General features: G+C 33.5%; 3 protein-coding genes and 1 non-coding gene across 4 annotated transcripts; all 4 read left to right on the plus strand.

The window, feature by feature from the left end:
• Positions 1-140: 140 nt before the first annotated feature.
• C10C5.9 lies at positions 141-268 on the plus strand. The gene has a single exon (NR_056385.1). It is a non-coding gene; the product is annotated as an Unclassified non-coding RNA C10C5.9 (non-coding RNA).
• Positions 269-4764: 4496 nt separating this feature from the next.
• fbxc-58 (F-box domain-containing protein) lies at positions 4765-6463 on the plus strand. Its single transcript, NM_069248.6, has 6 exons — positions 4765-4833; positions 5266-5377; positions 5441-5647; positions 5694-5999; positions 6045-6190; positions 6234-6463. Exons 1-6 carry the CDS (start codon positions 4766-4768, stop codon positions 6391-6393), a joined length of 999 nt encoding a protein of 332 aa, NP_501649.2. The 5' UTR covers position 4765; the 3' UTR covers positions 6394-6463.
• Positions 6464-8085: 1622 nt separating this feature from the next.
• Positions 8086-9749, plus strand: C10C5.3 (N-acyl-aliphatic-L-amino acid amidohydrolase). Its single transcript, NM_069249.7, has 9 exons — positions 8086-8190; positions 8232-8296; positions 8346-8846; positions 8895-9051; positions 9097-9203; positions 9246-9325; positions 9373-9433; positions 9481-9577; positions 9627-9749. The coding sequence occupies exons 1-9, from the start codon at positions 8112-8114 to the stop codon at positions 9677-9679; spliced, it is 1200 nt and encodes a 399-aa protein (NP_501650.1). The 5' UTR covers positions 8086-8111; the 3' UTR covers positions 9680-9749.
• Positions 9750-11808: 2059 nt separating this feature from the next.
• Positions 11809-13709, plus strand: C10C5.4 (N-acyl-aliphatic-L-amino acid amidohydrolase). Its single transcript, NM_069250.7, has 9 exons — positions 11809-11997; positions 12137-12201; positions 12253-12753; positions 12817-12973; positions 13022-13128; positions 13177-13256; positions 13304-13364; positions 13419-13515; positions 13560-13709. Exons 1-9 carry the CDS (start codon positions 11919-11921, stop codon positions 13604-13606), a joined length of 1194 nt encoding a protein of 397 aa, NP_501651.1. The 5' UTR covers positions 11809-11918; the 3' UTR covers positions 13607-13709.
• Positions 13710-14091: the final 382 nt, after the last annotated feature.

Consider the following 14091-nt stretch of genomic DNA (forward strand, 5'->3'; position numbering starts at 1 on the left):
AAAAAAGCATATATTTTGAAGTTTAACTGATCAAATCACCAAAAGGAAAGTGGAATATAGTCAACAAAACGTTGTTTTCCACAGATGTTAATAAAGAGGGAGAGAAAGAAGGTGGAATAAACCCTGGAATTTTCCATTAGAAATTTCTCACTTTTACTTTCGAATAAAAAGGTTTGATAACGATGAGTAAGAGCGGTGAACAGGCCAAAAAAGTATTGGAAGAGATGGAAAAAGAAGACGGTTATTTGTGTTTGTTCAGGTGTAGGTGTGGTGCGGTTCTCGATTTGAAAAAAAAAGTTTATAAGAATCGGAGCACGTGTTTCTTTGGAAAATTAAAAATTGGTGCAAATTTGGAGATGCAATTTCTAGATCAAAGAGAAATCAAATTAAGATTCTCAATCAATTTTGCGCATCTACACTAAATCGCTGCGCTTATATTGCAAAAATAGTTTTATAAGCGGTATGTTCAACTTTCAAAAACCAAAAATTGAGGAAGTTTTTCGACTCTTGTTGAGTTTTCACCGGACAGCACAACAAACGGTTATTTAACCGCGAAACCGCCCGTCTAACTCTCTGAGACTCTTCAATCGAAACGTTCTCTCATTTTCTCAATTTAAGGGCGCCAATTGTGGGGGAGAATTGTGGCAAATTTGAAAATAGAAGAATTTGTAGAGGCCGACTGATTTGTGAGTCATCCACAGTTGACCGAGTCGATCAATAATCAAAGTAAACTGATAAAAGTCCATGGAGTAACAGGTAAGTGTACACAATCTCTGCGCATGATTATTATTTGCTGTGCAATATTTTGCTCTTTCATATTCTTCTGCCAGTTATCAACATCATATCAATCTACCAATCACTAGTTTCGAGAGATATAAGATATTCGTCTCACCTTTCACATCTCAACTGAGTAAGAGTTCACAAAGAGCAGAGAAACGGATAGGATACAGGGGAACGTGAGGAGATAAAAAAAGAAAAGATGAAAATGTTCGATTGGAAGAGGAAGACGATGGGGACAACGGACCGATCATTTTATGGTTTCATGGGCGATTCAAGGACGTTTAGAACGGCTCGAATGAGATGCTTTTGAAGAAGAAAGAGGATACATTTGAATGCATCACAATGAATTATTGACAAAGAATTATTTGAATTTGACAGCGCTTTTCGACAAGGAAAATGGAAGAAATTTGAAAATTGTTTTTGAAAAACGATTATTACAATGGGATACGATTAAAAATTAAAAAAACATTCACAAAAATACATGTGCGAAATGAGAAAGAAACGAGTTTCGCGCCAAAAGCGGTGCCAGGTCTCGACGCGCCTTTCTTCTAAACACACAAACTTGTGCGCGCCTTTAAAGAGTACTGTAGTTTCAAACTTTAGTTTTGGCCGAATTGATTTATATTCAAAAATAATATATACAAATGAATGGCTACAGGCGTTCTCAGAAGTTTTTAAAAGATGATACGTTCAAACTTTGTAGAATTCGTAGAGATGACCCTTTGATCAAACAATAAGTACATAGGAAACCATGAACGTACTCATGTCTGTCCGATATAAAAAACAAAGCTATAACAAAAAACCAAGTGATACTCGAGTGGTCAGAGACGAACGAAAATATCTGCGTGTCTTTCTCGACTCTCTTCATCTCTAACTGTGTTGTTTACTGGTACAACATTCAATGTGTCTACGTCTCTTTGAACACAGACGCTCCCTCCTCTCCACCGTTGTGCAGTAAATAGTTCTGCCTCTCCGTCTCGATGACCACAACAAAATACGGCAGAATAGCGAGCAAGAAGATGATCATCTCTCGAGAAACAATGCATTTTTGTTAAATAAACTAAATATAAGAAAACTTCTTGATCTTCCAAATAGTTTTTACAGGAAAGATGAAGTTGACGACCATCTATCAAAAAAACTTTGGTATGTTAACGAAAAAATGCGAGTTGATGAGTACTAAATACTTCATCAGAAGTATTTTGCTTATTGCAAACCTTTTTAGTTTTGCTAGAAACAATAAACTAGTTAATTCTAGAGGTTTGTAAATTACCGTATCAGTCTGGAACTAAATATGTAGAGATGAAAAACCATGGCTAACAAACCCTCATTTACTAGCATGCTCATTTACTTGAACGCTCAATTCCTAACGATGGCTCAATCCCTTTGACACTCATTCACTGATGTTTTCACTTTCGTTCGTTTACTAATACTAATGGCTCGTTTACTAATGCCTGATTCCTTTTGAAATATCATTTACTAACTTAAAATAACACTTTTACTCATTCGCAGAAAAAATAAATCACAAAAACAAGAAAACGTGATTCCACTTAAGTATATAGTTAAGTGAGAGATAGTATAGGAAAGTGAGAGGGTGCAGAGAAACATTTTCAGATCGGCTACATCTCTAATTATTGTAGGGACTTACTTTGAAGATAGTCTTTCAAAAAAATAAGTTTCATTTGGAAGTTAGGAATACTTCCCTTGTTAGAAATTTGGCGAGTTGGATGAGAAATGCATCATATGAGAAAGAAGAGGTTGAACTGGGTATTCTTTGGGTAATCTGGCCAATTGTGTAAAAAAGGAAAATTCCAAATTCCAACAAGATCAGAAGAGAGCAGTGCAAGGATAGGGAATATCGAGGAATTGTCAAATGGGAAGGCTACAAGTTATTATTGGGAGTGGTTCAAGTGGGGAAGCGCATGGATAAGACACTTGCTGATGGATAACTTGCTGATATAAGGATAAGGATAAGGTGGCCCGTAGAAGGCGGTACTTGAGGTAGACCAATTGATTTGTGGGGAATTAAGGTCACCAGCGTGCGATTGAGCGTGCTATAGGGGTTACGGCGTGCAAGGAGAAAAACGATTCTGGAGCAGTACGAAATTTAGTAAGAAATGCGAATGTTGGTAAATTGGTACATTACTAAAACATGAAGAACCAGCCGCTGAAGGCGCCTCCTACAACTGGTGGCAACCACAATGGTTGTATATGTCCTTTTAATTATTTATATGTTTTTTCTACAAATATGTATTTTTATTGATTTAAAAATGCCCCATCAGTAAAAAATTGAAACACTTAAAACGCTAAATGCATGCATTTCACAATTAGGATGCACCAAGAAATTGTAACTAAAACACAATTCAAAACACATTGTCAGACTTTCAAAAAAATTCTAAAAACTACAAAATGTCCCTGTTCCTGATTATTTTAGAAAAGTTTTAACATTTGTTTAATTTGCTAATTTGCTTCTCCTACACCCGCGACAAAATCCTCACTAACTCCCAACCAATTCTTCAAAAGCTAAAATTCATAATTTCCCAAATTACCAAAATACTATAGTACTCCTATAATAAAACCTCGTCAATGTTCTAACTCCCAAACCTTCCAATGCTAAAAATATATCACTTCACAAATTAAAGTAACCCTATAATAACAGTATACCTACAGTACCTCTACATTACTCTACATTACCACGCTATTTATTACAAAAACTGTGTTTAGATTTTGAGCAATAGTGCAACAGGTTAAGCAACTTAAACTCCAATTTTTCCTAATGCACAAGAAAAAATACAAAAGCAAGAATTGTTTTAGTAAACCTCGAAAAATCGTGATCGAAACGTCATAAAGATTGGAGATGACGAAATTGTCGACGTACCAACTTGGCACACCGCCAATGCTGCTTACAGGCAGATCACACTGGACGTCGGGTTTTTTGTTCGGATGTCGAACATATGCCGTTCGTTTCTGACCCGCCTGGTTACTCAAAAAAAAATCCTAAATTGTTTCTTGTCCAAAACTTATGGTGGCAGAAAGATGGTATGTACGTAGACAGGCACAAGGTAGGAAAGCTTGTGTAGCCTTTTAGATCGAAACAATTGGTTTTCTTTAAATTTTGCAAAGCCACAATGATCGTAGTAAATAAATTGGGAGCTCTAGTTGTTAGTTTTCTTTTTTGACTGATTACTAATGTTTACTAATCTGTTAAAGCTGTTATTTTTCACATTTTGAAAACTCAATTTTAAAAATAATTTATGTATCACTATCGTTGCTCTAGGCACTGAAAGTAACTAAACCTAGAGTCGCCTGTTCTCCATGCCTTCTGAATCTAGATGTTCTACTTGAGATATCTCGACTGATATCTAGTCCAAAACCTCAAGAGATTTTACCTCAAAGTTGTTACTGCTCTCAGTCTTTTGTATCTTCCTATTGAAGTGAAAAAGCATTATGAAACTGAGAATAAGTACATACTAAATTTCTAAAATAAATAAAATAGTAGGTATTGATAACTGTTATTTATTTATTCCTGGTCTTTGGACGCGCACTTTATTTCTAAGTTGGTTTTTAAAAAAATATCTTTGGATAAGTGACACCGACTGTGTTTTTCAATTGTTTCATTAATTCAAGAAAACTCATTTTCCCCAGTCAAGTTCTGTGCAATTAATTTTGTACAAAACTTTTCAAATATTAGCAAATAATATAGACTTCAACCTGTTTTACACATGTAAACCCGTTATGATAATCTATTTTGCAAAAATTGGTACCTTCATTAAAATTCTGACTTCTGGCATAAAAATCAAATTTCCTTAAATTGCACAACACAATTAGTCATATTTAGACAGGTGTATTATGAAATACTTGACAACACTTTCTGCCTCTTCCTTTTGAATGGCGCCAGTTGTATAATCGTCACATAACGAGTGTGTGTTCTTTTTTTGGTTTACTGTTATTTTTCACATTTTGAAAACTAAATTTGTCGAGTTTTAGAATGTCGTGGCCTACTTTGACTGTTAGACTTCAACAAAAAGTCATCAGATATTTGGATTATGAGTCGAGGTGTGTGACTTTTCTTTTGACTGTGAAAAGCTGAAACATGAAACATGTTTTTTGGGGAATATATATGTTTCAAATTTCTGAAACTTTCCATTCTTCTAGTTTTTGAAAAGAATAGTTATACAGAAATATCTAATTAAATGTCACGGGGGGGGGGGGGGGGGAGCGCCATTCACGGGCGCCCGTCGCATAACTTCATATTTTAGCTCATCATCTCTTCCCATAAAAAAGGAGAAATTTTAAAATCAAATAATTAAATAAAATCACTTGATGAATACAACATTCATTGAATAATACCTCAAAACCGCCAGAAAAGTTTCATATAAGGTATGCGGTAGGGAACGAGAAAGAAAAGTAAAAAAAATGAAGAAAAGAAGACCCCCGCCTCGATCAGATAAAAGTTTTATTTGTATTATTAAAATGGAATTTTTGCAGATGTAATCTTCGAATTTGTTCGAAAGATGATAAGGATTCGGTGGACTCGGTCAAGTTCAATCCAAAAACTTTAATGCTTTATGAAATCACAAGTGATATGTCCGAAGAAAAAGTAGGTTAAAGAAAACATATTTCATTATAATTATAAAAAACTCCCAAATTTCATAATTTTAAGACAATCGTCCGAATGCAAATTGATACATTCAAAATGTGGTTCATTGGTAAAAACAATATCACAAAAGTTGATAAGAGTTGGAATGGAGAATTAGTCGATGAGTTGAGTGAATTGAAACAGGAAAATCGATATGATGTCATCAGAAGATATTTAACAAGAATGTCTTTAGATGGAATAATTCAGGCAGAATCTATTAAACTTGACGATGTAAGCAAGGCTATTGTATCTATATATTTCAAAATTTCATTTTCAGCTATCCTTTTCTCCACCAGAAACTTTGAAATTCAAATGTGATAACCTTGAAGCTTCGTATATTGGAAATAATCATGACGCCTTATGGATGAAACAATTTATTCTTGAATTTAAAAATCTTACAATTATAAAATACCATCCACATGAAGATATTGGATTCACGTATTCCGAACTCAAAGTTTCAAATTCATTGAATCTCAACTGCGATATTGGCATTACTGATAAGGATTTACTTGAAATCAAAGCAACAAGTTTGAATATTTCATCACAACTTATCACAGTAGAAGGAGCAAAGAAAGCCCTTGAGGTTCTTGAAATTTTTAGGAAAATCAATATAATAATCAATTTTCAGAGATTTTTGAAACGAGGAAAGAAAACCGATACTTTCGTTTTGGAAATCAGAAGACCTGAAAATTTCAATGCACAAGAGCACATTATTCCAAAATCTTTGGTTATCCGAAAAATTATCAGAAGAGGAGAAACCGAAGACGAATATTAGTGAGTTTGCTCTTCCAATTTTTAGTTTAATAGAATTTTTCAGCGGAAAAATCTTTCGTGGATTCGAAAATGAAAATGGCGTCCAAGATGTTCGTGATTTCAATTCTTCTCTAATGGGTGATAAATTAATAGTATCATGTAGTGTTTATGAAAAGAGTGAGACTCCTTGCCAACTATACCCATTTTATTATAGTTATGGTTAATTACTATTTAATTGTTAATTGTTTTATCTGTTTCATATGTACTACATTTTTTCATAAATTATTAGTTTATTCTTTTTTTTAACTTCAAATTCACAAAAAATAATTCGCTAACTAGATAAATTATATGTATTCTTTGATTCTAAAATCTATCCTTCTCTCATCAAGCTGACACATTATGAATCTAAATGTTCAAAATACCCAGAACTTCTAGGCTTCCTTCAAATAAAATTGTGTTTTATCCATATGCTGAAAGGACCCATAGAGATTTTGTGATAAACTCTCGAAAACAAAGCATATTTTTTCCGAACCTAACCGAGGAAAACACATTTTTGAATCCAATCATTTTAGGAACAATTGATGAGTTGTGGAAGGTGAGAGAAAATGTTCTAAAACACTACTTCCAAATCATCAATTTGTAGTTTCGTGATTATAAATTTTATTTTTTATTGTTTTAGCACTCGACTTCAACAAAAAAATTCCGTTTGTAATTTTCAGAAGCCATGTCCCAGAGGGTTCCTAAATATTTTCATCCAATGTTCCAGTTCTTTAAGTGATTGGTTTTTACGGATCCTTAACCTGTTTTAGAAATGCGTGAATAGGAAAATTCCAGCAAGCTGCAAATTTGGTGAATGCCGAATAGTTGATCCCCAACGAAAATTGCCATAAACTTAATAATTTTTGTAGTGGTTTTGTCTTATTTCTCAGCCCACAGTTTTAGGAAACTTCTCTATTTTTTAATTTTCTCAAATATTTAGGAACAATATCATCGGATGTTTCAAACATCAAAATTTGATGAGAAAATCAGTTGATGTACAGAACACAATGGGTTTTTGGTATACAGAACACATTCTTCTCATGACCGAGTGTAATGTGACCAGGACACTCATTTTTCACAAGAACAGTGATCACTGAACACTTTTTTTTTTTTAAATTTTGGAAATTGTTTTTTAATGAAGCACATGTTTTTGTTGTAAAATTTTTAATTGTGAGCATCCCCTAATTTAACTTCATTCGCCGCAATTATACCCACAAGCAAAGCTCAATTGAGAATATCATTGGAATTTAACACAGTTGGCAAGATTACTGTACATAGTATACCACAGTTAAAAAAAAAGATTTTCGCTAAAATCATGATTGTCATCATCAGAAAGGTCATAAAGATTTATAAATTGAGTTGAAGATATTTAGCTTTCTATTTTTTTCATAACTAGCATTATACTCTCTTCGAATCTACTAAAAATTCTCAATATGTTTTTCAGCTTTAAAAATATTCTGAAAACCTAAAAACTTTCGATCAACTGAGAGTTTTCTAAATAAAAAGAGTAAGTGGTGCAAGAACAACTGGGAGAATACGGTAAGTAATGTCTTATGCCTGCGATCCCCCCAATCGAAAGGCTCTGTGATCTTATAATCTTCTATTAATATTTCAAATCTGTGCCATCAATCTTTCCCATATATTTCTCATTTCATTTTTTCCGTTTTGAATTGGTTTCCATGTCACGCTGTGAATTCCATTGATCTATGTTGTTCCATGAAACTACGCGTCGCGTCATTTTTTTTATTCATTGTTCCTTTCATATAGAACTGATAAGATATAATTAATAAAAGTGTCTGTCTGACAACTCTGTTCTCTTACTTCGAAACTAGTATAAAAGAAAACATTCGGGTCGTTTCGGGTACTTCCGTGTATACTGTAGTTCTTCAGTTCTACTTGAAAAATGAGTGAAGAACATATTGCTGTAACTCGTTTCCGAGAATACCTTCGTGTTAATACAGAGCAACCAAATCCGGATTATGGTGAGTAAACTTTGTTTTAAAAACAAAAAAATTCAATTCAGCTGCCTGCCGAGATTTTCTATTCAAATACGCGGATGAGTTGGGAATTGCGAGGAGGTCTTTCGAGGTATTAATTTTTGGATTTTCTTTCAGAGAATACATTTAAACATATTCAGACAGTCCCGGGGGCTATTTTTGTAATAATGACGATCCCAGGATCTCAACCAGAATTACCTTCAATTATGTTATATTCTCATACTGATGTAGTTCCAACATTCCGTGAGCATTGGACTCATGATCCATATTCTGCATTCAAAGATGAAGATGGAAACATTTTTGCTCGTGGAGCACAAGATATGAAATGTGTTGGAGTACAGCAAATGGAAGCTTTAAGAAACTTATTTGCTCAGGGAATCAGGCAATGGAAGAGGACAATTCATTTGGTTTGGGGTCCCGATGAAGAAATATTTGGAATTAATGGAATGAAAGGATTTGCGAAAACCGATGAGTTCAAGAAGCTGAACCTTGGATTTTCATTAGATGAAGGGATGCCATCAGATGATGATGTCTACAAAGTTTTCTACGCAGAAAGAGTTGCGTGGTGGGTGAAAGTAACATTCCCTGGAAACCCTGGTCATGGATCACAGTTTATGGAGAATACTGCAATGGAGAAACTCGTAAGTTACTCTTCTTCTGCAACTATTTGAAAACTAATGCTATTTCAGGAGCGGTACCTGGCTAGTGCCAGAAAATTCCGTGATGAGCAAAAGGCTCTATTGGAAAGTAATCCTGATTTGACAATTGGAGATGTTACAACTTTGAACGTGAATATTGTAAATGGTGGAGTTCAATTCAATGTGATTCCTGAAAAATTTGAAGCTTGTAAGTTTGAAAAATAATCTAATATTTTTTAAAAATATCGTTTAGTTGTCGACATAAGATTGACGCCGTCCATAGATTTTAATGAAATGCGAAACAAGCTGGATCAATGGGTAAAAGATGCAGGAGAAGGTGTCACTTATGAATTTTCAAAGGTACTACCATATTTTCAATATTAAAAATAATTGTTATCCCAGCATTCCGACTTGAAACTAGTGACTCCACATACACGAGATGATCCATTTTGGGTTGCATTTGAAGATAGTTTGAAACAAGAGTGAGCTATTTGTTGCAAGGAGTTTATTTTTAGATTTATACATTCAGAAAATGCAAGTTTACAACTGAAGTACTCATTGGATCTACCGATTCCCGCATCGTTAGAGAGGTATTAAAAAATAACATAGTTTCCATTTCATTGTAACTGAAATTCAGGCTGGAGTTCGAGCAATCAATTTTTCTCCATTGATAAACACTCCTCTTCTAGCACATGCACATAACGAATTTTTAAATGAAAAGGTTTTTCTGAGAGGTAATAACTAGATGGATCTAATTTTTCATATTGACTATGATGCTTCCAGGTATTGAAATCTACCAAACGCTGATCAACAACGTGGCCAATGTCAACGAATGAGCGTCTTCTTCATCACAATACTCGCATTTTCTTTTTTTTAAGCTTGTATGAATAAATGTGTGAAAAAGTTAAAGCTGAAATGTCACTTCTTTTGGTAGAAACTAAAGAATTTCCCGCATCCAATAAGTTTCAGAAAATTTGATCGTCTCAAAAATCGCATCCGTGGAAGTCGGAAAACCCGTGTGAATTCTCTCACTGGATCAATTTTTAAAAATAAAATATATCTTATCTATGAGACTCTTTTTTTGGTTTTGGTAAGTAAATCTTATAATCTTATCATTCGTCTGGGAACGGAAGCAGACAAGAAAAAAGAGATACAAAGAAAAAAAAAAAAAGTTTTGAGATCAAGGTCAACTATCATGACCGATCATAGACGTGACTTTGACAATACTTGGAACACACTTTTTTTAGAAGCTAGAAAAATAGATTTGATAAAAGTACATTGAAAAATGTATGAAAAAAAACGATAAAGATAACAAACAGCTCCTGATTTTATATTGACAAAACTATGAGTATTATTTCAGAATATTACATGTTGGTAAAGAAGTCCTTCCAGATCGTTCATAGTTGAAAAATAAATTGAGACAAACAAAATAATAAGTAGTTGAGTTAGATTCTGGGGCTCTAGTTTCCGGCATAGAGAAATCATAATGAGCTCTATAAAATTGAAAGGTTTTATACTTTTTCAAAAATTAAATATATTTATAGTTTTTGGATCTTTCGTTGGTGCTTGTATTAGTCAGTTACGATCAGTAATTCTTCTGGTGATTTGTTACGATAGAATATTCGTTGGTATCGAAATTGAAGTAAACAATTTTCAAATTAATTTGTCCTGTATCAATTTGTTCCAGAATCAGCTTTTATCATCTTTTTCTATGAGATCTAGAAAAAAACAACCCAATGGAAAAATGTGTATTTTTCCTTAAAACACTTGAAGATGAGAATGTTTACCATAAGTGTTTTTTAGTCTAGACATTGAATGATCGTAATTGAGAAAATTATTGGATCTTGTCATCTTCAAATCATCATTTTTCATATATTTTATGGGAAATCGCAGTTGACAAAAGAATCAGATGATAAGAGACACACAAATGGTTCGTTGAACAGAACACATTTATGTCAGGTTTGATCAAAACGGTGACCAGGGAATCAATTCGTGAGAAACAGTAAATGAGACGAAACATTGAACAAATTGAACTTTTTAAAAGGCCAAAAAAAAGAGAAACAAGAAACCAGGCAATATGCATTTTTTAAACATAATTAAACTACATGGTGCAAATTTGATAAAACCAAGACGATGACAGTCTGGTGTCAACTTGAAGCAATCAGTGCAAATTATTCAATTAAAAAACGTTAGTAGCTGATGTAAACATTCTTATATAAATCTGGGCAAAATTTTGAACAAACAACATCGTCAGAGCTTTCAAGCTTTTAGTGAAATTATATTAACGAGAAAATAAGATAGTATAAGCTTAAAAGTAACACTTTGTGCACCTTTGTGCGGCCCTTAAATGATGGGCAAGTCTATTAAGGTCCCATTATAAAAAATTTTGAAAACATTTTTAAATTGTTCAAAATTACTAAATCTCTGAAAAACTTTATCTTCAATTATCAGTAAAGAAATCAGTAAAAACAGTTAATTTTCGAAGTTTCATACATTCGGATGTATTATCGTAGCTGATCATATTTGATATCGAGATGAGACAAACGACCAACTGTCTAGAACGTTTTTAGAACCATATGATTGTTTGATCTTCTGATTAAACGTGACTTGATTTTCATTTAATCACGATGAAGAGCATTATAAATTGATTAATAGTTCGCAGGAACGAATTTTTTGATATGTGTTTTTAATTGAGAACGTTAAGATATCTAATGATATATAGACCCCTAAACTTTCCGGTCAGACAATTTGGAATTCTTGTAGTTTCTTATCAGCTTGTACTTCCAATCAATCACTTCCTGGTACCACAATTCTTTTCAAAACTTTTTCTACTGTATTGGTTCTCATGTCAAACTGATGACTGGACTATGTTGTACTTAGAAACCAGGTATTGTGTTCTTTCTTTTTATTGTCCACCTTCTGTCACATTGAATTGATAAGATATAATTATAAAAAAACGGTTGCCAACTCTTTTTTCGATCAAATTTGTATAAAAGGAGGAGCGCTCGGAAAATTCAATTCATTTGTGTTTATCATTTTCTTGTGCACTTTTCCAAAACGAGAAGCTATTGAAAAATGAGCGAGGAGCACATTGCAGTCACTCGATTCCGAGAATACCTTCGGGTTAATACAGAACAGCCGAATCCAGATTACGGTAGGTAAACCTTTAAATTGAGAAAGATTGGGAGCTAGATTTTTATACCATACCAATATTTAATTGACATGAAAGTTAGGTTAGAAAGTGGTGATACATAGAGAATGTACATGTAGTTTCCTTGATTCATAAATTTCAGTGGCCTGTCGTGACTTTTTGTTCAAATATGCGGATGAAGTTGGAATTGAAAGGAAAGCTGTTGAGGTATTCAATGTTAAATTTTATTAAATAATGAGAAAACTTTCAAATTTCCAGACAGCTCCAGGAGTTTATTTCGTAATAATGACGATCCCAGGATCTCAACCAGAATTACCTTCAATTATGTTATATTCTCATACTGATGTAGTTCCAACATTCCGTGAGCATTGGACTCATGATCCATATTCTGCATTCAAAGATGAAGATGGAAACATTTTTGCTCGCGGAGCACAAGATACAAAATGTCTTGGTGTACAACACGTTGAGGCATTCAGGAATTTATTTGCAAAAGGGGCAAAACAATGGAAAAGGACAATTCATGTGGTGTGGGGTCCAGATGAGGAAACAGGGCATATAAATGGAATGAAGGGATTTGTGGAGACGAATGAGTTCAAGAAGCTTAACATTGGGTTTTCACTTGATGAAGGTCATGCATCTGAAAATGGCGTATATTTGACTTTTTATGCTGAAAGAGTAACCTGGTGGCTTAAAGTAACAGCTCCCGGAAATCCAGGTCATGGATCTCAGTTTATGGAAAACACCGCAATGGAGAAGATTGTAAGTTAAATTAATCTTTTCTGTCAAAAAATTTACATTACATGTTTTACAATTTTTTTCCAGGAACGTTTCCTTGCAAGTGCAAGAGCATTCCGAAACGAGCAAAAAGAATTGTTAGAGAAAAATCCTACCTGGGCTCTTGGAGATGTTACGACTTTGAACGTGAATATTTTGAAGGGTGGAGTTCAATTCAATGTGATTCCCGAAAAGTTTGAAGCTTGTAAGTTTATCTGAAAGTGAACCATATATGTAAGAGCTCAATTTTCAGATGTTGATATCAGATTGACACCAAATCAAGATTTTGGTGAAATTCGTGCAAAATTGGATCAATGGGTGAAAGATGCAGGAGAAGGTGTCACTTATGAATTTTCTCAGGTTAGATCTAATGATCACGAATGGCTTTTAAAATAGCTGTATTTTCAGCATTCCGACTACAAACCAGTGTCTCCACATACTCGAGACGATCCATTTTGGGCTGCATTTGAAGATAGTTTGAAACAAGAGTTAGTGTCCCCATTCAATAATTTTGATTAATAAATTTATATTTCAGGAATTGTGAATTCACCACTGAAGTATGTGTAGGATCAACTGATTCCAGATTCGTAAGAAAGGTGATTTGGCCTGAGAAATTTCATATAAATTCGGCTCATGTTGAAACATTTTAGGCTGGAGTTCCTGCTATCAATTTCTCTCCAATGATCAACACACCTGTCCGAGCACATGCCCATAACGAGTTTTTGAATGAAAAAGTATTTTTAAGAGGTAATAATTTGTTTTCTCAATCGAAATACAATATTCTTTTTCAGGAGTTGAAATCTTCGAGACACTCATCAACAATCTGGGAAATGTTTGATATATTTGGAATTAAATAAGTAATCCATAATAAATCTATTCCGTAAATATATTGCACATACGTTTTCCTCCATTCGAATTTAATAAAAGTTCATTGGTTTTTTCTTTGAGTTCCAACAATTGAAAAAATTGGAGTGAAATAAACAACTTCAAAGTAGATTTCCCTAATAACAAGGATTATAAATTAATAATAGATGAGACATGAAAAGTATATTCGAAATTTAAAAAAAATGGAAAATTAGTGTTACAGCGTAACATGGTCTAGCATTCCCGACTTACCAATTGAAAATTGTTTATGCGGAAACACGGTTATTTACAAACGAATAAACAATTATCACACATTGAAAATAATCCTTTTTATGATATTTTAGATAGTTCAGAAATAAAATCGATAGTTTCAGTCGAAATTATTTTATTTTCAAAAATATATTGTAGTTGCTGAAATATCGAAAAACTTGCAGTGCAGCAATATTGTTATAAATATTT

The sequence above is a fragment of the Caenorhabditis elegans genome, chromosome IV (genome assembly GCF_000002985.6).
Source record: "Caenorhabditis elegans chromosome IV".
NCBI lineage: Eukaryota > Metazoa > Nematoda > Chromadorea > Rhabditida > Rhabditidae > Caenorhabditis > Caenorhabditis elegans.